At 39.9% G+C, this 27363-nt stretch overlaps 1 protein-coding gene across 4 annotated transcripts in view; it reads left to right on the plus strand.

Annotated features, from left to right (window-relative positions):
* Positions 1 to 487: 487 nt before the first annotated feature.
* The window catches only part of NFATC3 (nuclear factor of activated T cells 3), a 76878-nt gene continuing 50002 nt past the window's right edge, over positions 488 to 27363 (plus strand). For all 4 annotated transcript variants that reach the window (XM_069793704.1, XM_069793705.1, XM_069793706.1 and 1 more), the window contains exons 1-2: positions 488 to 831; positions 17713 to 18844. In XM_069793704.1, coding sequence (XP_069649805.1) covers positions 732 to 831; positions 17713 to 18844 — 1232 coding nt within the window. In that variant the 5' untranslated portion in view covers positions 488 to 731. The remainder of the gene's footprint in view (positions 832 to 17712; positions 18845 to 27363) is intronic.

Genomic DNA, 27363 nt, shown 5'->3' on the forward strand with positions numbered 1-27363 from the left:
AGCCGCCTCGCCGAGAACGGGCCCCGCGGAGCCCCGGGCACGGCGGCCACTGCTCGGCCGCGGGGCGACACGTGGCACCCGCACCCCGCGCGCTGCCCCGCCCCTTTGTGCTCAGCTGCCTCCATCGGATTGGGCGCCCGCGCCGGGCCGACCAACCGACTACAACCCCCGGCAGCCCGCGCGGCGCGGTGCGAGGCGGGCTCTCCGCGCCACGTGACCTGCCGCGAGGCGTCCCTCCTCCCTCAGCGGCATCGGTGCGGGTCACGAGGCGCCGCCGGTGTCGCCGACGTCACCGCGAGAAAGAGAGACCAACTGTGGGAAACGTCGGCGAGGGGCGGGGCGGGGGGGGTGGTTGGGGGCGGTTGGGGGCGCTGCCCCGGGGGCACGGCGCGGGGGCGGGGCCGGCGGGCGCGCGGGGCCGGGGCGGTGCGGCGCGGGGGCGGGGCCAGCCGCGGCCCGTAGTAGGCGCCCTCCCCCCGCCGCGACTGACAGAAGGCGCCCGGGCACGGGAGCTCGCGCTGGAACTGGGGCCGCCGCTCGCGCCGCCGCCTCCCCGCGCGCTCCCCTCCCTCCCCCACCCCCTCCCTCCCTCCCTCCCTCCCCTCCAGCCGCGGCGCCATCCGGTGTTATGAGGCGGCCCTGAGGGGCGGCGGCGGGGAGCGCAGCCCGGCAGGAGCCCGGCGCGGCCCGGCAGGGCGACGGGGTCTCGCTTCGCCTCACCGGCCAAACCCATGACTACGGCAAACTGCGGCGCCACCGACGAGTTCGACTTCAGGCTGATCTTCGGGGAGGACGGGCAGCCCGGCCCCGGGCCGCCGCTGGGGCCTGCAGGTGCGCTCCTCCGCAGCCGGGTCGCGGCCGCTCCCCTTCCCGCCGGGCCCGGGCCGGGCCGGGCTGGGGGAGGTCGGCTTCCTGTTTTCCTGCGAGTAAGGCGAGGGCGGGGAGGGGGGGCTGCCGCCTGCCCCGCCGCCGGAGGCGGGAGAGCGGGGGGTGAGGTTAGGGGGGGAGGGAGCGGCGCCGTCCCTCCTCACTCAGGCTGCGGCCGCTTCACGGCGCCGCTCCCCTCCCCTCCCCGGCGGGACGTGGGGGGCTGAGGGGGGCGATGCCGCCCGCGGGGCTGGGCCGCGGCTCTCCGGGCCTCTCGCCGCCGTTACAACTTTCTTTGGGAAAAGGAACCCAAGAGCCCGCGCCGTGCGGGAGGAGCCTCCCCCGGGGCGCGGTGGCTTCGGCGGGGGGAAGGCCCCGGCTCTCGCGGAGGCGGGGGGACGGTTTGGATCTGGTGGGCCTGCCCCCGCGGCCCCCCCCCCCCGGCCCCGCGTCCCGCCGCCGCCTCTGGCGCAGGTAGCGGCGGGGGGAACCGGCCGGCCATCGCCTGGGCTGCCGGCGCCGACCTTGGGTCGCCTCGCAGGGCTTGGGGGAGGGCGATCGGCGGGGCCTCCCGGTGAGGTACAGCGCGCCGTTAAGTTCGGCATACGGCAGCGAGCAACAAAACGTCGATGGGGCTGGACTAGAGACTTGGTTGGGACTCTCGCGGTGAAAAGTTTCAACCGAACTGTTGCCCGTATATAAAGCATCGTCGTTACTCCGGCGTGTTCTTAGAAACTTTGTGTACATGCGTGTATGTACGTGTGGACGGGCAAAACACTGCGAGTTGAGCTGTGATGGCTGTTTGGGTCCGTATGTACGGGTATGTACACGCGTTTCAGAGTGCTTCCATTTTATTTGGTTTTGTAGTATCGGAGCCTGAAAATCCCCTTTAAAAAGACTTGTGTTTCTTTAAACCGCAGAAAATGAAGTATTCCCTGTAAATTATGGTGTGGGGAATCAGTAAGAGCCAGCTGTGCAGTGTGTAGCTGCACCAGAGTTCGATGGCCGCGTGCTTTTTTCCTGACCTACTTGAAATAAGTATTACTGGGTGATGCACTGTCTCAAGTCTAACTGGTTAGATGATAAGATAGATCTGAAACACGACTGTACCCAAGCTAAATGATGCAGCCATGTTGTTTTGTTCTCTGACTTGGTTGTCTGCATAAGTTGATTAGAAAAAAAATTGTCTGATACAGTCTGTGTATAACCCAGTGTGGACGCTCGGGGTTAATTTCTTACGAAATCTGTAACTTTCTTGATGCTAAGATTTAGTTTACAGATCTCTTCAGATAAGGGGAGATTCTCTTTGCCTATTTTGCAACTTAAGTGGAATAGCAGATGGTGCTTTTGGGAAGGGGGCCTGACTTCTGCTAGCCAAAGAAATGCATTACAGTACCATAAGAAAACAATGGGGAATGTTAACAAATTACAACAAAAATAATTGACACCCCTATTTCTATTCTTTTCACATAAAACTAGTAGTCTAAACTGTGCTTCTCCATCAGTGATAGGTGAGAATGAGAAAACAAGTTGCTCAGAAAACTGGAAATACTACTGGCACTCCATTCGCTTTTATAATATTTGTATTTTGGTAGCATTCCCTAACAAGCAGTTCAGATTTTACTCTGAATATAGAGAACTTTCCATGCTTGATAAATCAAAACTATTTTTAAGGCAAATTTGAAAATGTGGTATTCAGACCATGACCTGATTTGTTTGCCGTAGCTTTCAGTAAGGAATCCTACATCTGCATCTGTAACTCGGCAATTTCACTGTTTTGTGGAATACTGGAGATGATCTCTCCTGCTGTGCACAGATGTGGCCTTCAGAGGAAAGGGTTAGAATAGGTCTCTGCCTTCAAGTATTCTATTAAAAGGATTGCCAGAGTTTAGCTGTTAGAGAGCACCCATATTGGAAATCTTATATTTTTCACTTCCCCTTCTTCCGAGTATATTAGTTAGATGAATAAAAGTTCTTGGATCTCCCTAAAGCATGTATTTCATAATCCCATATCACTTGCTTCAATGATACTGTCTGTTGCGCAGCAAAGTCAGCGTAAGGGTATTTTTTTTTCTAATGTATGCTAGTAATAAAATGTGTACATTGCAGGGAAAGTTGCTTAATTTGAAATAAATAATATTAAAATTACTAAGTCTTCCATGAACATGGAGAACACTTGAAAACACGTTCTCATGCTTCATGCTGTATCTCCAGAAGTTTGGGATTGGCATCCTTGTGAAAGAGGCACCTAGTACTAAGTTCTTGTGTAAATAACATGGAAATATATGTTCATGCTTTTTTCTTTTATGCTGACACTACTGTAGTGTTGTGAGGATGTTATTCTTTTATATATGTACATATATAGGTATATATATTTATATATTTTATCTTTAACTGTATTTTCAATCAAAAGCAAGAGAAAGTAAGCTATTCTTTCATTACCTTTAATATATTTTTGATTTCTGAACTATTAAGAAAATCCTAGTCCCAGGCAGTAGATTACCCTTTTTATGACATCAAAAGGACAATAAGAAATTAAATCAACTGGGATTCTGAGTTATTATACAGAACAATTTCAGTGGGTTGCAGGATAGTAGAACTAATGTACTTAGTTTTGTGATAAGTGGCAGGAATTGAGACTAATGTTCTGCAGTAGTGCTTGTGCGCTTGATCTGAAAGTTGTAGTTCCTGCTGCAGAGGGGAATGCATGAAAGATGGTTTGAAGATGCTTGGAAGTCTGCAGTCTAATACTGCAATCTTTGCAGCGTACTTTACTTGAAATCAAAGGGATAGCCCGTTTCATATAGCTTGTGAACTGAAGTATAGATATGCTCAGGTGGTTGCTAAATAAGAGATTGTCAAAAGCTCTTCAGCTGCTTTTAAGTGGAAGTTGGGTACTAAGCACCTTCTGCAAAATCTTGCTCTCTTCTCTGACAGTTTGTGTCCTTGTCCCAAAGAAGAAAGAAATTATCACTTTGATTTTTGTAGTGTTTGGCACTCAAAACAGGTGGTACAGTTCGAGGTACTAATGAGCTTCATCTTTTTCTGACAAAATAATTCAGGCCTCCAGTGCCCAAAGGTAATGCTACAGTGCACTTTGAAGTGACCTAAATCTCTTTGGTGTACTCTTTCTTGCAAAACTGCTTGGTTAGTTGCAGTAGCATCTGATTGCATCTTGCCACCTTGTATCAGTTGCGTTTGAAACGCCTAAGTAAGCATTTGAATTACAGTATCATTCAGGTTCTGTACAGTCTACTAAAATTGATTGTCATGTAACTAACTTTGTTAATTAATTTATTTGAGGTGCCACCATGTTTGGTGTCTTTGATGAAGAGATTTTTGACATGTAATGTGTGACACCTGAATAATTGAACTTAAATATTTTTCTGATGATGCCCCTATCCCCTTCACCCCCAATCCCTGGTTTTGCAATACTATTCAATATAATTCTGGGAAGTTTACCTAGAATTTATTAAGCATTAAGCAAACAAACTGCATTAAGCTCTTCACGCTACTGTTAAAAACTCTGCTGAGGATGCAGTATACTGTTTAAATGCCAAACAGCGCAAAAAGGGAGCAAATACAAGTTGCTCTGATTATTTCTTCAGCTGAATTTTTATTTTAAGGATTCATCTTCTATTTTAAAGAATGAGTTTTTACAAGGTAAGGGCCTTTAAAGAGCTTGGGGTACGTAGTACTAAGCTGCAAATTCAGGACCTTGTACAGTTCTGTAACATCCACAATTATATCTTGTTGGCATGTGAAATAGGGACTGACTTAAAATTAGAGACTGCAAACTGTTCGATATCCAGAAAATGAATTATTTAATTATTTGGGAAATTCTGACAGATAAGTTACTGATACTGCTGTTTAGAATCCTGTCTAAAATGTTCCTGTTATTTCTGATTAAGTCCTCTAAGAGCAAAAGATGGACTGAGGTTTTGTTACCCAGTAAAACAGAGTAATATGTGGAATTCCACCCTCACCCACCTTTTGTTCTTGGGTTATAAAGTAGAGGAGGAGAAACTCATATTATCTTTCAATATAAGTAATCATCCTTGGTTGATTTTGTTTATTTGTTTTCCCAAAATATGAGTGCTTTAAAAGTACTGATAAAAATACCCTCCTTGAACTTAGGGTTCATAGTATCTGTTTTATTTTCTTGGAAACTATGAAACAAGCTGAAAAGAGGTTCTCCATATTTCCTGTGACTTAATATTTGGTTAAGTAATACTATTTAGTAATCTCGTTACAGATGCATCTCACAATCTCTCTTACCATACTTTTCAGAAGAAAAGTATGAAAAATATCGCAGTTCTGTGATGAATTTAGTGACAATTCAAAGCACCTTTGCGAGCTGGAGCCTTGCTCTGGATAAGGACAGCATATCTGGATTTGGATCCTTAGTTTATTTGAAAACTTCTATACTCTTGTTCTCAGGGGTTTTTTTCCTGTAGCTTTGAGCTATTAGCTTATTGGTTTGAGGCTGTTGCTGAATATCAAGATTGAAATACACATTTTGCCATTGTGACTGTCAAAGTAAACCTGATCTTTTCTTCTGAAGGTGTCTGTGTCTGACCTGCTTTCTCTATGAGCACCTGTGAGCTGCTTGGGCTGCACAGCAGTTACCTCCTGCCCATGTGTTAAGTGCTCTGAAGTGATGATGGGTGCTGAATTTATCCTCAGTAGCTAGGCAGAGTTCTCTGTAGCAGAACCAGGCACTATATATGTGTCATTTAATTTAGATATGTAGTAAAAGTCTTAAAACCAATGATTTGTACTGAAACACCACCACAATACTAGTCTTTATAGCCTTGCCTTGATCATTAATACGTAAAGTGTTCTTCACTTCTTAAATGTGTGTATTCATGACAGGAATTTCTGACAGGGAATAGAGTAGAAAACAGCCTAAGCTGTTTACAGAAGTTTGCAGTGTGCTTGAACTTTTCATTCTTTTCCCTAAAATGGTGATTAAGGTAAGCAATACTAAGTCAAGTTGTGATAGGAAAGAGAGTAGTCTTATAATTTGACTGAGTGGAAAATTAAGGGCTGGATGCTGGCAATAATTGTGAACTTGAGGTGTGAGCTGACTGAGGGTTGCTCTTGGTGAAATTAATTTTTGTGATCACATGCTTCTGATCCAGAACTGCTACAAAGTTTGTTTTCCTTAGCTGAGTAAGAGAAACTTGTGAGACATGGTCTTCTGAAGTCTTTTTAACAAACCATCTTGCACACCTGCATGGTTCACATTTTTTTATTCCTTCTAAAAGTCTTTTTTGTTCTGTTTAGCTTTGGTTGCCTATATAAATGGGTAGGAGAGAAAGTCTTTGCACAAGGTAGTAACTCTGTGGTTAATATGTATAATTTGAGCCATCCATATACATACAGCTGTCTGTGCTGGCCTGTAAGCATTTGCTGTACAAAAGAGTGCTCATGTGGATTAAGACTAGGATCAACTGGTGCAACTTTAAGAAGGAATGAACGGACAAGTTGCTTGAGTCTGTTTATTTTTTCTCCCTGAGACATAAATGATACTTTTAAACAGAAATGTTTGTTTATTTATTAGATATTAGGCATTAAATGTATTGTGATAGGAACCACCACTTGAGGGAAATTTAGTTACTATCATTTTATTTTACAAGCTAGTGGATGCTGGTATCTGTGCATGTAAAAGGATGACATGCAGGGACACAATGCAAATCAGTCATAGGCTGTGGTTATATAATCTGCTGATGGAGGGGAGGAGGGAAAACAAAACAGCTGCATCTGACCAAAAGTAGAGGGCCTTTGACAAGAACGTTGTGACTTCAAGATAACTTAGAGAGATGCTGAGGAAGAACTAAAGGAAAATGTGTATTAAAATCAAATCTGGTATCAATGGAGTCAGAGTTGCCTGGCCATTAAGAGTAACGGATTAAGATGGTAATCCTGGGAAGCTGACATGTTTGGATATGTTGTGTTTTTTTCACAGTATGCTGGCTAAATGAAGTCTTGCCTGTTTGGATAAAGCTTGACCAGGATGAGACCATTTGGAAAAATACCAAACTCTCTTGTGTGCTGTTGCAAAGCAGTTGTAGTTGCACCTGATCTAACTTCATAACTTTTATGGTTTGGCATATGGTTCTTGGATCACTGCATAGTGCATCGAGAATTACAGTGTAGTGAGTCACGATGTAGTGCAGGGATTTGAAACAGATCCTTGTTTCAGATTTGTTTTCAAGTTTGACAAAATATCACTTACTTTGTGTGTGAATTCGTAGTTGCACCTCATACTCTGTCCCGTTCCCTTCCATCTGAATTATGGGCACAGTGCAAATGAAAACAAATCCTGAGAGTTGGGATGTGGGAGATGGGCAGGGTACAAAAGCATTTATGCTAATGCTCTTATTTTACATATTTCTGAAAATTAGGAATAAGCTCTTTCTTTCTTCAAAGTAGTCCTCTGCTTAAAACATGACGGTCTTTTTCCTTTTGTTTGTGTTGTACTACTGCAAGCAGTTTATCATATCCCACCTGAAGAGTAGCCAAATAAGTAATGTTGCTGTGAATGAGTGAGAAATGAGAGTAGATTGAGCCTGGATCAATAGTAAGCAGCAGTTTGGCTGTTCACAGCAGTAACGTAAATACGGGAGTTGTTGCCTGAAGCTGCCCTAGTGGGCCAGGGAAGTACGTGGAGCAGATTTGGCAGTAAGCCCAGCCTGTAAAACAACATCCAAGTCCTTGCATTTGTCCAGGCATGCCATGTGGGGTTCGAATGACAGTGGAATTTAAGATGAGTGAAATGATCAGTAAGGCTAAGTAAAATTGCAAGGCAGGAGCAAGCTTATTAACAAGCCATCATTCTCTTCTACCTTTAGTGCACCTATGTCTGAATATTCTGGTGAAATAGAACATTAAAAAAAATTGTGAGACTGTTCAAAGTCATTCGGGGAAGGTCAGTTTAAATCTGAAGAACTGCAGAACTGGTTGATAAGCAGTCTTTTGGGTTGTGTTGTGGCCTGCACGTCTCGTGAGTTAACTGAACAGCTGCACTTAATCATTTACGTGGCTCTTCTGATTAAATGTCTCAGTGGCACTGAATACTTATGGTTATGTTTCAGACAAAGGAGGATAGGTGTGATAGAAGAGAAGATACTTTTGTCAGTTTTCTTTGGGAGGCCCAGTCCTCATTTTTATGTACCTGGGTGAAGGAGAGAAGAATCAACTTTCTGGGGATCTGACCACAAACCCATGATCTTTCAGCAATAAATTAATGAAAATAGAACGCTGGTTTGGGTTTGTGTTGCATTTTTGTTGTTGTTTTCTAAAGCAGAAACAAAAACTTCATCTGAGGCTGCATAAAAGACATTTGTAGGTAGAAACATGAGCAGGTACTTACAGCTAATTTATTAGTCCCAGAAATGTAGAATCATATTATGCATATTAATATTTAGATTAACAGCGATTGCTAGTTTAAAAAATGGCTTGTCAGACTGCATTTGGAAGATTAGTCACCACTTCTAAAAATGAGAAATATTTTTAATATAGCAAAATTGCTGGATGGAGTTGGATTTTTTCTGTTTGTTTTTTTAACAGGTTGGTGGAGAGGGTTATTTTCAAAGTCTTGTAAATATTCCTCTTTGGACTTTCTCTTGGGTCCTTTCAAACTGAGATCTTTCCATTTTTTTTATGTATGAGGTTATTCAAGATTGCAGGAGGTAAATAACTTTGAATTCATTGCTTAATGAGAAACTTCATGTTTTAGCGGCTGCTAACTTTGCTTTTTAGGAACAAATTCTGGGAGAAATTTTTTTTCATCCCAGATTTATTTAATTTTTTTTATGGTTTTGTAAATAGAAAAAATGGGAAGACTGCAGTGTTTGTACTATGCTGGAGGGGAATGGAATTGTGACTTGATTGTAGCTGTGACAAGGCACAAAGTGTTACCTTCTAACCAGAGTTGTTTTATGGAGTAACCCTTTGCATCTTCATACCCAAAATGAAAGCATACTCTAAAAACAGAATGGCGGGCTGATAACACAGTCATGGTGCATTTATTAACCATTAGTGACAATGATTCACTGCTTTTGATGGCTGCATAATGGGCTGTAATAATGTCTATAATGATTTATAGCTACTCGTGTATCTTAGATGCTTTCTAGTAGTTGTTCTCTAAATCAAGAACACAAAGGAGATGAGGAGATGGAGTAACTGTGTGATTACAAAAGGCTTTAACAGTGTCATTTGGGATAACTGTACTCAAGTGACAAGGCCACAAGAGAATGTGTGGTTTAATCCAAAGAACCACTAAGAAAGTCTGTCAACATTTTGTATTTTGCATAGCTTCTTTAAATTAGGTCAGAGTCTCTGTATTTCATCAATGTAATTTGTCAATTTTAGGCTTTTGAGAGCAAATGCTACTGTCTTTCAAATTGCCTGGCTTTTTTGGCTGGGGGCAGGAGGTTAGGCTGATTAGGTACAGTATGTGGTGAAACCTCCACTCCTGCTGGAATAAATGCAAGCCATTTAGAACTCTGTGAAGAGATGCAAAGTTTCAAGGGCTTGGATGTGGTACAGTTGTGAGGCATGCTAATATGGTCTCCCTTGTATTTTGGGTGATCATTCTGAAAGTTGCTGAAAAAATGGCGTTCATGCTCAGCTTCAGCCTCCCCTTTCTCATTTGGCTGTGATTCCTGTTTCTGCCTGTTATGCTTACTGTGTCAATCTTAGCAAAGTGAATTCAAGGTGTTTCTGATCCTACATTCATGTGAGCAGCTGGGAAAACAGGAAAGTTTCAGATTATCATTTTGGCTCGTTTCAGTCCTCTGATGTACAGAGCCTTTGAGTTTTGTGCACCTGAAGTCTACATTAAAGCTGTATTGCAAAATATATTAGTGAAAAGCTGTAATGTTAATGATTTGAAATACTGAGTTAACTATATGGTAGGATTGCCTGCTGTGGAATGGTTTACACTCTGTCATGTTGTAGGACAGCTGCAGAAGTACAGTGTAGTTTTGCTGAGGTGTGAGGAGTTTCCAAACTAGTTTGTTTAGATACTATCAATACCAGTTCTCTGCCTCTGTGTGTCATGCTCTGTTTGATAAACAGAAAGAGGCATGCCCCCATTTCGGTCTCCCTCTTACTGTGTAACCTCCCCCCACTGAAACTTCATGCCTTGGCTTATTGCATTCCTTTTCTACCAGTTTTCACAAAGACCCTACCTTATGTCACCATGCTCTCCTGTAAACCAAAATATCCATTTTCTTGCACACTCCTGTCTTGTTTGCTGTGGCCCTACTTACACATTCTGATCTTGGAAACTTGGGTTCTGCTCAGTGCTTGGTTCAGGACTGGAGCAGACTGTAAACCTGGAGGTGTGTCTGTGTAGAGCAGCAGGTTGCTATCAGCAAGCTCATTGGTGTTAGAAGTTGATCAGTGGTAAAGGCATCCATGTAGGTAGTTAGGTGAGGATTTCAGTTTATAGGTACAGCATAAACCAGAACTTTGAATAACTGGGGAGCCTTTTGTAGAGTCCGTTAGTTTTGCCCCCATAAAGGAAGAGTTAGGTTGTGGATGATAAATTGGCCTGCAATACCAAGAATCTAGACAAACCTTTGGCTGGCAACTACAGCACATAATTCCCCTGTTCTCTTCAATCAGTATTTGCCTAATGTCCTCACTTATCTTTACTATCAGTCTTCTTCCTGTGGGTCAGGCACAACACAGCAGTTTTGGAGTGCTCCATCTTCTCTCAGTTCCCATGTCTACACATACCAGATGCCCTGGGATTGCAGGGCTGCAGTCCTTTCACAAATTCTAACAACCAGTCATATAGAAAAATATACTTCAACTTCAGAATAGCAGTGACAAATAGTCTGTTAATACTATATGTTAGTAACTGCTGCACAGATGTATTGTGTCATTTTAAGAATCTCCCCAAAGGCCATAGGGTATTTCTTAATATCTTCTGAACTACCGGGTCATGTTAAGATGACTTTCTATCTAATGCTGAATGACAAATGAGGCTTCGTCAAACTGGAGGGCAACAGCTTCCATTTTGTCTACAAGGGTATTATGCAGTAAAATACTGTGCCCTCTTGAATGATGTACCCACAGAGAAAAAAAGTAAGCAGAGAGAAGCCTGTAGAATTTACAGATTTTTAAGGCAAAAAGTAAATATTTTTCTTTTTTAACCTGTTATGAGTATTAATGAATAATCCTTAAATACCAAACCACAAGGTCTATAAAGTTTTCATTTGAAGACATGCTTCATAATCAACCAGAAGTACCAGGAGAGCTGGAGAAGGCACACGTATAAACACTGCCTAGCACTTCCGGTTGCTATTTTCTGTTCTTGTAACTGAACTTAGAATGACTAATCCTTGTTGAACCTTACAGTTACAAGCTGGATTCTTTACCTGCTTTGTACATCACTTTTTATCAATGTATCTCAAAGCACTCTGCTGTGAAAGATCATGAGAACTTACATCTTTTAAAAGATGGAAAAACCCCTCAACTGAGATTAACTGCATTTGCTGCAACAGAAGCACATAATTTTCTGAAACATGCTTATGACTTAGCCAGATGCATTTGATTTTCATGTTTATTTAGTCTGTTTTTCTTATACACCAAATAAAATTTCATGACTGTTCTTTCCCTATTTGGAACTTAATTCTGTTACTTCAGGGTAAAGCTGGATGTACTCGAAGACAGCCATTCTAGTTTAAATGCGTACCAGGCTATGGCCTAAGGGTTTAGTTGCATGTTACATTTTTATTTGATAGTGAAAACACCTGCAGTTCCTGTCCTGGTTGCCTGTTTCTCCCCATGTCCTAAATCTTGCTTTCCTGTCAGCTGTATATATATACAGCTGTTTACGTTAGTGCCCTGCAAATCTGATTGCCAAAATCATCTGGGTTAAAAATACCTTTCTTCTCATTTCCCTTCCCCCTTTGTGCATGCATGTGTGTGGGAGGGTAGTTGCTGCTGAAAAAAACATAACATGTAGTTACACCCTGAGAGCCAGTATGTTCTTATTTTATTCAATGTCAGTTGAAAACATTTGACATGCTGTATTATCCTCTTGCTTAAACTAGTGCAGCTTCATTACTCTGCATTTCTACTGAGGATAATGAATTCTCATCCAGACTAGAATTTGGAAGAGACTGATAAGACCCCACTGCTGAGAAGATTGTTTTTCTTGTACGTTTCCAGTATTCTTGCTTAACAAAAGAAAAGGAGTGAAATTCTGGTGGGCACAACAGAGCTGCCTCTAGAGTACATGATTGACAGAAGTAAAATTTATTTTTATCCTTTTTGCGTTATCTGATATGACCATGAAACAGAGCACAAAATCATGGAAGAGGGAGAACTGCTTCATAAAATGACAGTTGTTGTAAGTCATCCTTTTCTGAAAGCTTAAACTTGCCCTAGTGTTTTGTGTGTTGCTAAACTTGGTCTATAAGGATGTGTCTTACCCCTGCTCCACCTTGCTACCTTAATTGGTTTCACAATTTATGCTTTTTTAATACTATTTTTGGTGGCTTACTGGCCAGTTATATGCCTTATAAACTAATGCATTGCTGTGTTTTTTTAGGGGGCTTTGGGTTTGTGTTTTTTAAGTTGATGTTTAAACTTGTAGGAGGTGTCTCTGGAGAACTTACAGCTTGCAATGGAAAACTGGAGTTAAATACCCAATTATAGAACTTTAGTGTGGTAGTGTACCAACAAGAACTCTCATCCATTGTCTTTTTAAGTGCACAAAGGAAAACTATGACTATTGGGTCTTTATGAACTGCTGCAAATCAGTAGGATAATGAAATGAAAAAATGGAGCTGCATATGGTTTTTGTTCCTATTTACAGATATTTCTGTGGCATTCTTTATAATACCATCATGTTCAGAAACAGATAATGGTAAAGAAAGAACTGTCATGAAAGAACTGAAAAACAGAAGAGGTTGTAATTCTTTTTAAAGTTGGGGTGTGGAGGCAGATTATGTGATTTACCTGAGAATACACATGATGTCTGTGGCAATGCTCAAGTCTTTTCTCATGCTATTTAAAGGACTTGATTACTGATCTTGTTTTTGCAGTAGTATTTTTATAAGACCTAGATTGTGTTGCACTTTCTTAGTACCTTATAACAACTCCTAATGTCTGAACCTGTTTGTTTGTGGGCTTACAAACCTAGAATAATAAAGTGGTTTGGATAATTTTGGCACAGGGCTTGTGTTCAGTCATTTGATAGTAATTGACCTTCCTTCTGCAGAGAAATCTGGCTCACTGCACAGCTGCACATATGCACGTGCCAGTACATCGTTGAGGAGTGAACAACTGGTGGGCAAGCATTACTAGTCCTGAATGTGCAGTCTAATATGGCAAACAGAGAGCAAAATGTACTTTAGGAGCAGTTGTTCTGGATATTATTTAATTATATTCTCCAGTTAGGCAGCTTACGTTGAAGTGTAGTTAGCAGCTTAGTAAGGGATGAGCCAGCATTGTTTTAATACTGAACAGGAGCTTCTGTAAACTAGTCTGTTTCCAGACAGTAGCAAATGTACATTCAAAACGACAGACCTTCTGGTTCTCATTGATACAGGATGACACAGATGCCTGATGTAAGATTGCAGTAGAAGTGTGCAGCTTTATATAGCTTATATGCACTATGTGAATATAGAGCATCTGCTAACTTTTGTGTTCCCTCAGTAGTAAACCTGATCTCAGCAGGGTGGGGAAGAAGGCTTCACTAAATTTCTAAAGACTTAGTGGCTTCTCCATGCATGGTAGTGTTAAAAGTCTTAAGTTAAAACAAAGCTGAGTTTCTTTCTGTGCTAGCTATCCAGAAGAACTCCTTTGATCTTAAAACACAATTTGTTTGACACGGTTTTGTTCTTAGCCAACATTGACTTCTTGTTTTGTTTCCCTGTCTCCTTTTAAATGCTTACTGGAACAAATAAACTATTAATAATACTTCTAAAACTGAAGCTAAACTTACTGGCCTATAATCCTTCAGCACTTTTTAACCTTTTATTTAGTCCAGTTTTCTTTACTCTGCATTGCTATTAACATTGTTAGCAATTTACTCAGTTGACTTTACTAAAAAAAAGCATTTAACACACCTGCCTTTTCAGGGTCATAGCAGGCTTTTGATGTGAATGGCACTGCTTCTCTTGGTCTTTGTATTTTGCTGTGTCTATCCTATTTAGCATCTTGCCCCCATGTGCTTGTGATAGGTTTTTATGCTCTGCCTTGGTAATCTGACTTAGTTTCTGTTTCTTGAATGCTTCTTTCTTATATTTTATGGTCAGTGAAGGCCTCATGACTTGGCCAACTTCACTTCTTTACAGTCTTTCCTCCCCCAATAGGATTGTTTGGATGTAATAGCTCTCCTAAAAAGTAACCAGATTTCCATAACTCTATGTCTTTTGCCTTGGACTTCTTCATAACTCTTTTTTGCCTTGCACTTGCCTATTGTGAGACTTCCTTGAGTTTGTTTACTCTCTGCTTTCTTGAAGCTCTGTGTTGGATTTTTTTGAACTGTTCTCGCTCCTTTCTATCGTAAGGGTTGTCAGCTGGTTTGTTGGGTTTTTTCTTTCTTTCTTTCTTTCTTTCTTTTCCCCATTTCTTTCACCCAAGTTATATTCATCTTTGTATGTTTACTAGTTCCTTCAAATTGGTTAGAGGGCTCTTCCAGATTGGATTCTCTCTACAGTCTTTAATAGGACAAAAATAATTATTGGTAAATAGTCTAGTAGAATTAATGACATGATTTGTAAAGATCTTAGTAGTTAGTGTTGTCCTTTGTATGAGCAACTAACAGGTTATTTTAACACATGACTATAAGTGGGAGGTTTTGTGTGTGCAAACTAAAATAAGTCTACCTGTTTATTGATCGTGTCTGAAAATGGTTTGGGTGATTTAGACTTCAAAATATATTGTTTCCACAGTCTTAAGCATCCTTTTGGGATTTGGTGTTCGTTAGATGCATAGTTCTTGCTCCAAGTTTCTAGCTTCCTGTTTTTTGAGTGTGTGCGTGTATGCTGCTGGGGAGGGGTAATGGGAGAGCACAGTGCCAGACTCATTAGTTGTTTGTTGTGGAGAGGGACCAAAGAAGCCTGAGTCAGAAGAGTGCTCTCCTGCCTTCTCCATCTCTTCCCCAGTTCTTCCCAGCTGGTGTTGGTAATTCTGTGCTAGTCTGATCTCTCCACCTCAGCTTGATAAAACTTAAATTTTGAATGTATACCTGCTTTTTGTAAATCCCAGTGACATTGAAAGTGGACAATTGTCTTAAATATTTTAAAATTCTTGATTGTTGCTGCAAGAGAAATAAGGCTCTTTACAATAGTGAGACTTTTAGCACAAACAATGTGCTGCTACTGTTCGTAAAGCCATTAATGACAGTAAATGGTTATGCACAGGACTTGAAGTTTTCCAACTGTTGTTTTCCTATGAAGTTTTAATTATTATTTCAAAATTTCTGTACCTGTAAATTTCATTTCTAAGTTTTGAGTAGCTGGATAATTGCTTTTTTCTCCCCTGACCTACATTTCTAATACTAATAATGAGTTAGGAAACAAGGACATTTGTGATCTTGCACATGAATATACCAATAGATGTGGGAAAACCTGTAACTGGCTACTGTCTGCATTTCAAGTTTTGTGGTGGGAAACAGCAAAATGAAAGACCCCCAATTAAAGTTTTTAAAAATGTTTGTTATGCTAGTGAAAGGATAGGGAAATGCAGTTTTGATAGTGTTCAACATAGTGAGCTTGTGTTAATTATTTGTATGATAAACAAAATAGTTGTTCCTGAGTGTCCTGATCCTTTTAGGATATGCATATTTAGAAATTAACTTATACCAATTTTTTGTTTTTGTGCTCATAACACATACAATAGTAGTTGATGACATAATATGGACAATTGTTATATATGACTATATGTAATATATATAAAATCACACAGTGCTTATAAAACTACTTAGTACTTGTCTTAAATGCAATTTTGTGCCTCCTTTAATAGATTACTAATAGAGCTGCTCCCTGCCCACGAAACTTCAGGTTTTGTTTTGATTTTTTTGTTTTGATTTGGTTTGGTTTTTTAAGTCAGAGGAATATAGTCTGTTCCTTGGTAACAGTATGCTTTCTCTCCATTTGAAAATGGTTCCTTGTTGTCTCTGAGGAGATGCTGTTTTGTTTGTTTCTGTCTTAGTTAATTTTAAGCTGATTGCTATTAGTGGAACTGATAATAGAATGACTTCATTATCATACTAATTGTTTTTATCATGGAAAGGCCTAAAATACGTAACTTCCTGTCTGGATATTTTATCTGATTGTGAGAGAGACTAGATTTATTTTAAAACAAGTATTAATATTCTACTGATACTTAGGATAAAAAGTTTTTTTTCTAAAAAAAAAAAAAGCTAATACCCAGAGCTGCAATTAATATAATCCAGTCTGGATTTATGGAAAATAATTGTATGAACATGATGTCTCATTGTCACATTTGACACAGGAGCATTTTAGTTTGCAGAAACATTTATGCTTCTGCATAATATTCCCCTACTGCTGAAAAAAAAACTTCAAAAAATAAAAACCCACACGCAAAGCACTAGAAACTGTGTAATTTTGATGATGGTGTTAAATGTTAGTGATGGGTCAAAAGCTTTCAAAGTGATTCAGCATTAAAACAAATAACTCGGGTTGTAGAGACAATATTGTTAACAGATTTTGAGACTAGTTTCAGTGTCTAGTGGGGATGTTCCAAGTACATTTAATTTCACCTGCTAGGAGGTGATAGACTAATGAACTTACCTGAGGTCTCCTGCATACTTACTTTATATAATTATAGAGGGAAGGGTCTATTTCACAAGGGGAAAGAAACAAGAGTGGAAGCATGGTGGTTACAAAATAAGAAAAAAGATGTGTTTTCTACTCTTGTTTCAGACAAATGTCTCATACTGGCAGTTAATTCAATATTGAGAAGTGGGGCAAGAAAATCTGCTTTGGTTCTGTGAGACAAAGGTGCTGATTTTGTTAACTGGACTTGTGTTCCCTCTCAATTGCTTGTTTTTCTTTGGAATATTTCCTGTGTTTTGGATAAGTTAGTGAGATCTGAGAATATTTTGGTTTGGATTTTTTTTTTTTTTTTTTTTTTTTTCCCCTGAACAACTTGTGCTCAAACTTTGTGAGACTGCACTTGAAAAATGCTATTCTGTGGGATGGATACTTGAGAGTTTTTCAAGCAACCAAAAAAGACCTTTGCAATAAGATTCTTCATAATATCTTTAATAATATTCTTTGTTAGGCCTCTTTGATTGAATGTTTTTAGGTGTTTATAATCTTGACTGAAGTATGAGTCACTGTAAGATGCTTTTCTAGTGTTAAAGGAGAGAAATATTATGTATGTGATATTCTGGTGCTTGTAAGTGTTGACTAGTGGGCTTACAGACAGTATCATAGTCCTATTCATGTAAAAAAGATTAATTTTTAATGGATTATGATAGAAAATGTTTAATTATGAATGGAATGTAGTTACAAAATATAGTTTGAATTAAGTGTTCCAGCTCAGATCCTTTCAAGATTTTTAAACCTGTTTTCTGTGTGTATTATGTTTTCAGCCACTGAAGATGTGTATAAACTGTGGAATCTGGTTGAAAACAAGATTTACGACAGAAAACTATGCTGTAGTCATATTTAGCTGTAAATGTGGCTGGGGAAAATTTAAAATTAAGAATTACACTTTGGGTAGTGTAATGGGAAATGTCTAGGATGTTGAAAACGGGCCATACCTAGGAAACAAAGGAATTTTTAATGGCATTTTTCGAGTATTGCATTCTGACTCTGTTCCTCTTTTAAATTTTGTTTTCAGATCTTGAGTCAGATGACTGTGCGTCCATATACATCTTTAATGTAGACCAACCACCATCCTCTGTAAATCAGCCAATTTGTATTCCTCGCCATGGATTGCAGTCTCACTCCTCTCCTCTGTCACCACCTACAAGACTTCAGAGTCATAAGAACTATGAAGGAACTTGCGAGGTACCAGAATCCAAATATAGTCCACTAGGTGGACCCAAACCCTTTGAGTGCCCTAGTATTCAAATTACATCTATTTCACCTAACTGTCATCAAGGGATTGAAGCCAGTGAAGATGAATTGCACACAAATGGCACAGAAAATGAATATATGGAAAGGCCTTCACGGGACCATCTCTATCTTCCTCTTGAGCCATCATATAGGGAATCATCCCTTAGTCCAAGCCCTGCCAGCAGCATTTCATCCAGAAGTTGGTTTTCAGATGCTTCCTCTTGTGAATCCATTTCCCATGTTTATGATGATGTAGACTCGGAGCTAAATGAAGCAGCTGCTCGATTTACCCTTGGGTCTCCTTTGGCATCTCCTGGTGGTTCTCCAAGAGGTCCCAGTGATGAATCTTGGCAGCAGCCTTATGGATTTGGGCATGCCTTGTCACCTAGACAGTCTCCCTGTCATTCTCCTAGAACTAGTATTACAGATGAAAATTGGCTAAGCCCTAGACCAACATCAAGGCCCTCATCAAGACCTACGTCCCCCTGTGGGAAACGACGACACTCCAGTGCTGAGATTTGCTATGCTGGTTCTCTCTCTCCTCACCATTCTCCAACTCCATCACCTGGCCATTCTCCCAGAGGAAGCGTAACAGAAGACACGTGGCTAAACACTTCCATCCATAACATACAAGGCCTTAATTCTGGCCTTTCACCATTTCAGTGTTGTACAGAGACTGATATTCCTCTAAAAACAAGAAAGACCTCAGAGGATCAGAGTGCCACTTTATCTGGAAAAATAGATATCTGTCCTGAAGAACAGGGTAACTTATCATCATCCCTTGAAACTGCAGTAGATGACTGCTCTGGATCTCAGCACACCTTGAAAAAAGATTTGCCCGGAGACCAATTTCTTTCTGTTCCTTCGCACTTTACTTGGAACAAACCAAAGCCTGGTCATACTCCTATATTTCGGTAAGTGATTAGAAGGTCCTGATGCATTAAGACTTCTTAAAGAAAACTTCTTGTAGGCAGGTAGATGATACCATTAGGAAAAAAACAAGTTGAGACACCAAATACCCATCTTTTTCTTCTTTTAAAAATACAGTGGATGCATTGTAACATAGGATTAGTTTTATTTAAACAAAGTTTGTTTGGATACATGTACAGCCCAGCTGAATCAAATGACTGCAGATGTTGTGCGTGCTTTGTAGTTCCATCTAAGCAGTTAACATTTTAATATAGCTAAAGAAACCTGACTTACACGATTTTATAAAACTGTGAGACCACAAAAGAGGTGGGGAGTTTATTTGCTTTTGTTTGTACTTGTTTCTTTGGGCTGATAGAATTCTAGAAATAGAGAAGAAAATTTGCATGCCATCCTGAAAATCATCCAGAAAGAATTGATTTCTGGGCTGTAGTTCCAAGGGTATTTCCACCATCATGGCGCTGAGTTAACTAGCTCTTTCCTTTTGTAGTCCTGTCACATGCTAGCAGGATGATTTTTGGAGGCTCGGAAGAGGGAACTAGTTTGGTTGGGGGAAAAATTCACCCTCTTTCCCATTCTGTTACTTTCTAGATGGAGCAGTTCTGTAATCTTTCCAACTACGTAGCTCCTGGAATCACTTTGCCAGTACAATGCAGTGGGTGGAGTAGGAATGAGAACTCCTTAAGCAGTGTTGCTGCTGGACGGACAGATACTGTGATTACTCAGCTCAAGTTATCCATTTGATTCCTGAACCTTTTTCTTGCTCTACTAGGTGTTAAAAATAAGGGGTAGGGAGGTACTGGGAGGAAGAAGCCGTGGACGTTTTGTAAGAAAGGTACATTAGATTAATATCTGTAAAGCACAATTATTCATATAAAAGCCATATTATAGGTTTGAATGTCAATGCTTCCATGCTAGTCCGTATTGATTTTAAAATAACTTTGATTAAAATAGTATTGTTCTGTCCACAGGCAACACTTAAGGTTTGCTCTTCAAGGACGTAGTGGATGAAGCAATTCCTCTTTCTTGGGTGGGGGTGGGGAGAGATAGAGGAAAAAAGCAAAGCTTAAATCCTAAAATTAATGGCAAAATATTCAATAAGAAGTGTTCTTCTCATTGCAAAGTCATCTTTGCAAAGCACTTGTTTTCACACTTTGTATTTTTAATTTTAGAAAGAATGGCTTAGAAAATATTCATGGTTTTAACATTTTCCTCCTCCCTACCACCTCCTTCCTCCAAAGTGAGTGAAGCAAAATAAAGAAAGAAAAGTTTCTGACCAAGCTTCAGAGATGCCCTATAGGAGGCTTTTTTCCCTGCCTCTTGGAGTTTTAAATTCTTAGCAGAAAACTAGAATTAACTATTGCCCAGTAAGCCAAGCTTACTGAAGAGGTATTCTTTTCAGGGACCTCCCTCAAAAGCAGAACTTCTTGAAAATTGGATGTTGGCTTTCATGGCAACATGCTAGTTTTTATATAATTCCCCTTTCTAGTGGCTTTTTCCAAATTCAGATATCATTCTTGCATCATTTTAATGTCTTGATATATTATTTCCTGATGACTTGTCAGATGAACAAGCCTGTTGGAAAAAATGTTTTGGAATACCTGTTCTCATTCTCTGTTGGGTACATGAATATTCTCAGTGATGGAACATAGAAGTACTCAGTCATCTTTTAAAGATTGCTATAGCTGACCCTTTCCATGCGTGTTTTAGGCAGAGAAATTCTGTTGCATTCTGCTCATCTGTTAATAAAGATGTTCAGTCTGTTACTAGAATCTTTTCATTCTAAGTAAAACAATGATAACTATTTTTCCTTAATTGTGTATTTTGGAATTGTATTACATTTATGTAGGATAATCAACAATCCTAACTTGGCATTTCTGTTAGCCCGCAGGCTAACATAGTTCATAAAAGGTGAGCACTACTGAAGGGTAAAAGCACATGAACATATAGGCATGTGGCAAGATTGGGTGTGGATCTTTTGTGGGATGACCAAAATAGTTACAAAAATAGATATTCACTTAAACCTGCTTCCTCTTGTAGTGGGGACAACTGAGCAGAACTGAATAAAAATAAATTTTACTGTTTTCATTAAGAATTTAAATGTCAAAATTTACTTACAAGCTGGTACTGAAGAACTTAACTATTAAGCTGTATACATTTGCTGGCAAAAATGTAGTCTGACTGTTGAATTAGTGGAAATGGCTGCTTTGGCAACTGTATCCTCAGTGAAATGTTGAATTACTTAGCAGTTGTAGCCTGTTCCACGGGTGCTAGGAGAGTATGCATCTTTAGTATGTTAAAACATTTCATTCTGTCATATAATATTTTATAATTTTGATGCTTATAAAGTAGGGGACCTAAGCTGACTCTTATGTTTTATGGATAAAAATGAAATGCAAGAAGATCCACTGTTTCTTAGATAGTTTATGACAGTGACGAAAAGTGAGCACCTCAGTTGTCATAAAGAGTTAGATAATAATCGCAATTTATATCTTTATTATGTATTTTATATAGTAATATATTAATTGTAATATAGATTACAATATACATTACAATTAACATGCTTTTAAAATGTCTTAATTATATTGTCAAGTACAAAGTAGTGCATGAAGTAAACTGGAGTATTGATTCCAAGCATATGAAGTGACTGACCAAGTGTGCACAGTCAGCTGCAATAAACTGACCCCTCGTAGAAGTGGGGATAACTTTCCTCCCCTGTGACATGGTGTGAAACGTGCAGATAGCGCCTTCTTCTCTGAATGCTTTCTAAAGTTTTGTAAATCTGTAATCTAGTTTATCTGTCAAGTCCTGACCATGTTTTCCTTCTTTCTATGTTCAGTAAGTGTGCAATACTTAACAAAATTTAAAAATATGCAACATGCTTTTGAGCATTTTAGTCATATTTCAGATGCCATCCAAACTATTTTGTTAGATGACAGCTTGTTATTTGGCCACAGAAACCCATAATCTGCCAGTGTGTAGCATATGAAAAATGTATGTGTATTATGTGCCCTGAGTCACATTTCTGCTTCCTTGTCAAAGATAAGTCTAGACAAGTGACAATGGACAGAACCAGTGCAACAATTCCTTTCAAACAGGTAAAAAGAAACTAGGTAGTGTCTTCTGTATCTAGAAATAGTGAAGGCATCTGTAGGTGATGTCATTAACCAAGTACCTTGGCAGATGAGCACTCTTTCAATGGCAGATTAAATTGGTCATTTTACAGAATATTCAGCAATTAAGTTAGTTGATAACTTTATTACATTGTTACTCTTATTACTGTTATTTAAGATACCTCTTCAACCCCCTAGCTTCCTCCCAGGATGACGGATAAGAAATGGCTTTATCTGTGTGTCTCATGTTTCCCTCCTCTCTGCTTGGAAAATACCTTTCTTTTTGGGATCTTAATGTAGTTACAGCAGATCTGACCACCCCATTTGCTTAGTACCCTAACATTTCTTGAAGATGCTGATTTTACAACTTTTTATTGCACATCTACTGTTATAGCTTGAGTTTTACTCACAGAAAAAACTCAAGGTTTGTCTGGTTGTTTTGGTTTTTTTCCCCACTAAATCTCTTTAAAAGACCTGTTTCTAGGCTTTTGCATAAAGTTATTTCAGATTCTTTCATTAATTGGATACTCTTTTTCTTTCACTCCTTTCCCGAATTCTGTATTGGCTGTTGGAAGGGAAACATAGATGCTTGAAGTTCATTTTCTTATTTAGATAGCTTATGTCAGTATAGGTTATAAATAGTCTAGAAGAATACTGGAGAAAGTGTTTCTTCGTAGAGTCTATTCATATTCAAATATCTAAATTTGATCCACTTGCTCACACTGAAGCACCATCTGAAGGGGGTTAGTATGCTCATGTGAATTATTTTAAGTGTATCCTTAAGTCTTTGAAACTTTGTGAGATTTCTATTTAGTAGGTGTTATTTATGAAATCATGTAATATTGGGAAGGCCTCAAGACTGATCCCTTTTATTAAAATGCTCTTGTTTGGATTCCAGTCAGCCTCTTCGAGTACAAAGCTGCCGTATTAGGAAGATGAGTAGCAAATAGTATTTTGAAGTGATATGCATAGTTGTTGTACAGAAATTAATGGTCTTGGTTACAATGTATATAGGTGTCTGATCCATCTCCCCTGAAACAGGTTCACAGTTGTAAGATTTCCAGAAAGTGCAAAAAAAAGAATTAGAAAGTCTGTTTTACAATACTTCTTTTAAACTTGATCAAGGGGAATAAAAAGAGTATAGGGATGACCCAGAAACCTGCACTGAGCAATCGATATAATATAATATAATAAAATACAATAGAACACAATACCTTTGGTGAGGACTTGTCACTGAAAGTACAATGCCTAAGAGATCAGCAATATTTATGCTGTTAACAGCCATGGTTACGGTGTTCTGGAATTAACAACCATCACAGATATGGCCAGCAGTGCTGTAGATAACATGGGGCATTTTGTTAGAAGAGTGGTCAGTGATGATGCAATTGAAAATTATGGGGGTTCTGTTATTTTTGTGTTTAGGTTTGTTGTTTTGTTTTCTTTTGCTTTAAGCTTACGACTTTCAAGTAGATCTTGAGAATCTAATTTGTGTCTCAAGCAAATAGGCACTTTGCAGGGTAGTAAACTTAATGAGTCATTTTTTTTCTTTCTTTAGCCCCTGAAGTATTTGATGGGAACAAATGGTGCTTTTGTGTCTGGGAGATAACCAGGCAATGTTCATTAATGGTCAACAATCTTGAAATAAAACCTGGTTTCTTCTACGGTGTCTTCTCTAATGGAATTCTTATTATCTTCAGACCGCTGTGTCACAAATTTAATCTAGAGCACTGAGAAGTGATGGGATAGCAAGTATTTTCTTTTTTCCAGTGGTGATGAACAAACTGGCTTTGATAGATGTATTTACAGCTCAGGAATCTCTAGTGATGGATACTTGAGAGTATTTTACCTGTGATTATCTGGCAGTTACCACTGGAAAAGAGGATTGCTGACAACGTTGCCTACTCTCTCAGAGAAAAAAAATAGTTTAAGTATAGTGGTAGATGGCTGAATACTTGGAAAAGCTGCTTCTCTTGTCTGAATCCTTCTCTTGGAAGTCTGGAGAGCAGAGAGGAACAGAATTATGTTCTATTTTTAACATAACTTTTGGGACTTTGGTCTTAATTTTAGGAAGAATAAATCTTTCAGTGTGAGTGGACTATAGGCAAACTTAGTCTGCTAAGTAGTTATCTCATTTTGATAAATAGAAATAACACCCGCTATGCTATGTTAGCAAAACTTTAAAGTGAAAATATTTGCAAGTCGCTGACTTTGAAGATAAGGACCCACTTAAGTGAGACAAGCAAGAGAACTTTGAACCTCATAGACTTCTAATAAGCTAGGCTATTGCTGTAATGTTTACACACCATTAATGAATCCAGAGAAATTCAGGTAGTATTTGATATGGGACCTTTGTGCTGTACATGTGATTCAGCTCTCTACTTTGTTCTGAAATGATATAGATTTTACTTGGCAGTACACTGTATCAACACCCTGAAAGCATAGTTACTGTGGGTCTGCTAGGAGTAGTACAGGGATATTTTGAATGTAAACAGTATTTTAAAAGTCTATTCATAAGCCACTGTGGCAACTGGAATGGCCCCAAAATGTCTAACTTCAAAATTACTGCACCAGGGAAAATGTTGCTTTGTTCTAGGTGGTGAAGATTGGAATATAGTTATGATTTGAGGTTCTTTGGGGTTTGCAACATTGACTTGTCATAGGATATGCTGTTGGTTAATCTCTGCAAAAACCTGGGATGAGGGAAAGATGTGGAATATCCATTGTATGGTCAGTGAGCTTTTTCCCACAGTGACAGATTTGGATGTGTTGGGAGGAGCTGTAAGTGGAGTTATTTTTGCTGCAACTAAGAAAGAATAACTCTAGATCTGTGAATCTCAACCAACAAAGGAAATGAGAACTTTCACAAGCATCTTGAGATCTTAGTGGGTATCTTTGAAAGGTTATTACAAGAATTAATGACTACAAAGAGGCAGGAACATGTTCATACAGAGTGGCTAAAGTGAGTTCTTATATCAGTTCCACCTGTGTTCAAAACCTTTCGAAGCAGGGAGTCAAGGAAAGCATTAGACTAAACCTGAGCTAATCGAACGTGTGCTTCAGCTGAGGTACCAGCATTAGCAGTTTGTCTGCACAGAGCCCCAGCTGTTTGTCCAATGAATTAACCAGGAAGAGTGCTACAGATGGAAGGTAACTATTACAAGTTTTTAACTGGATTACTTTTAGTGGCTCTCATAGGCTTTGTTCTTCCTTCTGTCCCACATGTACTGCTGTGGGGTCACAGTCATGCAAACAAGCAATCTTGTTTCTGGGGTTTGTTTCTTCCTGTGCGAGAGAGGCATAGTCAGCCCACGAGCTGGGCCCTGACTTCTACAGGTCTGAATACTGAAGTCCATATGGACACATTTGGCTGTCCTTATGCTGAACATTAGATGTTTCCTCATCAATTTGTGCAGCCTGAATCAGTTCTGTTTTAGAGATAATGGTCACAGAGGAAGAAGGTATCTGTTAAATAATACTGATAAAATTATCACTGAAGTGATGGCTTTAAATGCAGTGGCTTGTGCTGAGGATGCTACTAAAGGGTTCCTTCTTTACTTCTGAGTTTCCTTTAATAGCTGCTGTTCTCTGAAGCCTTTAATCTTGATGTGATAGGAGTATGAGCTTTTGGAGGCTTGCATTAATCAGATTATAAAACTCTCTTGGTATTACTGGAAGAAGGTTTACAGATTGGTGCTGTTTCAACAACATGCTAAGATTTGATTTAATGAAAGTTTTAGCATGACTGTCACTCATTATTTGTTTCCTGACATGTGATTTGGTGCTTTACTACTAGGTTACTACATTGCTAATAAGTTTTTTACTCATTTAAAGAAAACAAGAAATTAGAGAAACTTCTGTAAAAAAACTAAGTCACAAGCTATTGTAACAGTAATTTGGCAATGAACTGGGTAGAATTTTGTGATGAAACGTGGAAGTGTCTGCAAATGCATTCCTCGCCCATCAAGTCTGAAAAGTGAGGGGGTTTAAATAACAAATGTTCTTATTTCTTTTAATTTTTTGATCTAAAATGACTTGAAAAAAACCCACAGTCAGCAGCTAATCTGGGTTCTGAATGCAAAATTAGATGGCTTTATTGATAACGCAAATGCTATCGTGCTGTGCATAAGCTGGGGAGACAGAAATCATTTTGTAACACCAAATTTTTGCTCGCTTCTGCAGCAGCTGAGCTTCCTATTCTTAAACACGTTCCAGGTATTTTAAGACTAATGCAGCTCTGAATTTTGAACTTATGTAAGCTCTGAACTATCAGAGATCATTGGAGTTTGATGCACAGTTTTCAACTGATAAAATAACTGTGAGTTAAAAGTCTAGCAGTTTTACTGATCCTCACCTAATAGTATAGACTGAACAATACATTCTTGAGAACAGATCGATGGGCTGAGGCCAATTGTATGAGGTTCAACAAGGCCTAGTGCCAGGTCCTGCACTTGGGTCACAACAACCCCATGCAACGCTACAGCTTTGGGAAGAGTGGCTGGAAAGCTGCCTGGCAGAAAAGGACCTGGGGGTGTTGGTTGACAGCCAGCTGAATACGAGCCAGCAGTGTGCCCAGGTGGCCAACAAGGTCAACAGCATCCTGACCTGTATCAGAAACAGCGTGGCCAGCAGGAGCAGGGCAGGGATTGTCCCCCTGTACTTGGCACTAGTGAGGCCGTACCTTGAGTACTGTGTTCAGTTTTGGGCCCCTCACTACGAGAAAGATACTGAGGTGCTGGAGCGTGTCCAAAGAAGGGCACCGAAGCTGGTGAAGGGCCTGGAGCACAAGTCTTATGAGGAGTGGCTGAGGGAACTGGGGTTGTTTAGTCTGGAGAAAAGGAGGCTGAGGGGAGACCTTATTGCTCGTTACAGCTACCTGAAAGGGGGTTGTAGCAGGGTGGTTGTTGGGTGATAGGACAAGAGGAAATGGCCTCAGGTTGCACCAGGGGAAGTTCAGATTGCATATTAGGAAACATTTTTTCACCAAAAGTGTTGTCAAGTGTTGGAACAGGCCACCCAGAGAAGTGTTTGAGTCACCATCCCTGGAGGTATTTAAAAGATGCGTAGATGTGGTGCTTAGGGACATGGTTTAGTGGTGGAGTTGGCAGTGCTAGGTTAACTGTTGGACTCAATGATTTAAAGGTCTTTTCCAACCTAAACGATTCTATGATTAAATGCAGTAAAGCCAGCAGCTTCAGACTTGCTTTCCCATATCGAGCATCTGGTACAAAAATAGCATTGCTTCATATCAAAAAGTGTTCAAACTTGTTACCTCTTGCCCCCGAACGCTGACATGATTCTCCTCATTTGATATTGATTTCTACATAGTATTAAAAAAAACCCAAGAGTTTGTAGACTGTATTCTGATACTCTTTTAAGTGTCCAAGTTTGTGGGT

The sequence above is a fragment of the Haliaeetus albicilla genome, chromosome 10, assembly GCF_947461875.1.
Source record: "Haliaeetus albicilla chromosome 10, bHalAlb1.1, whole genome shotgun sequence".
NCBI classification, from domain to species: Eukaryota; Metazoa; Chordata; class Aves; order Accipitriformes; family Accipitridae; genus Haliaeetus; species Haliaeetus albicilla.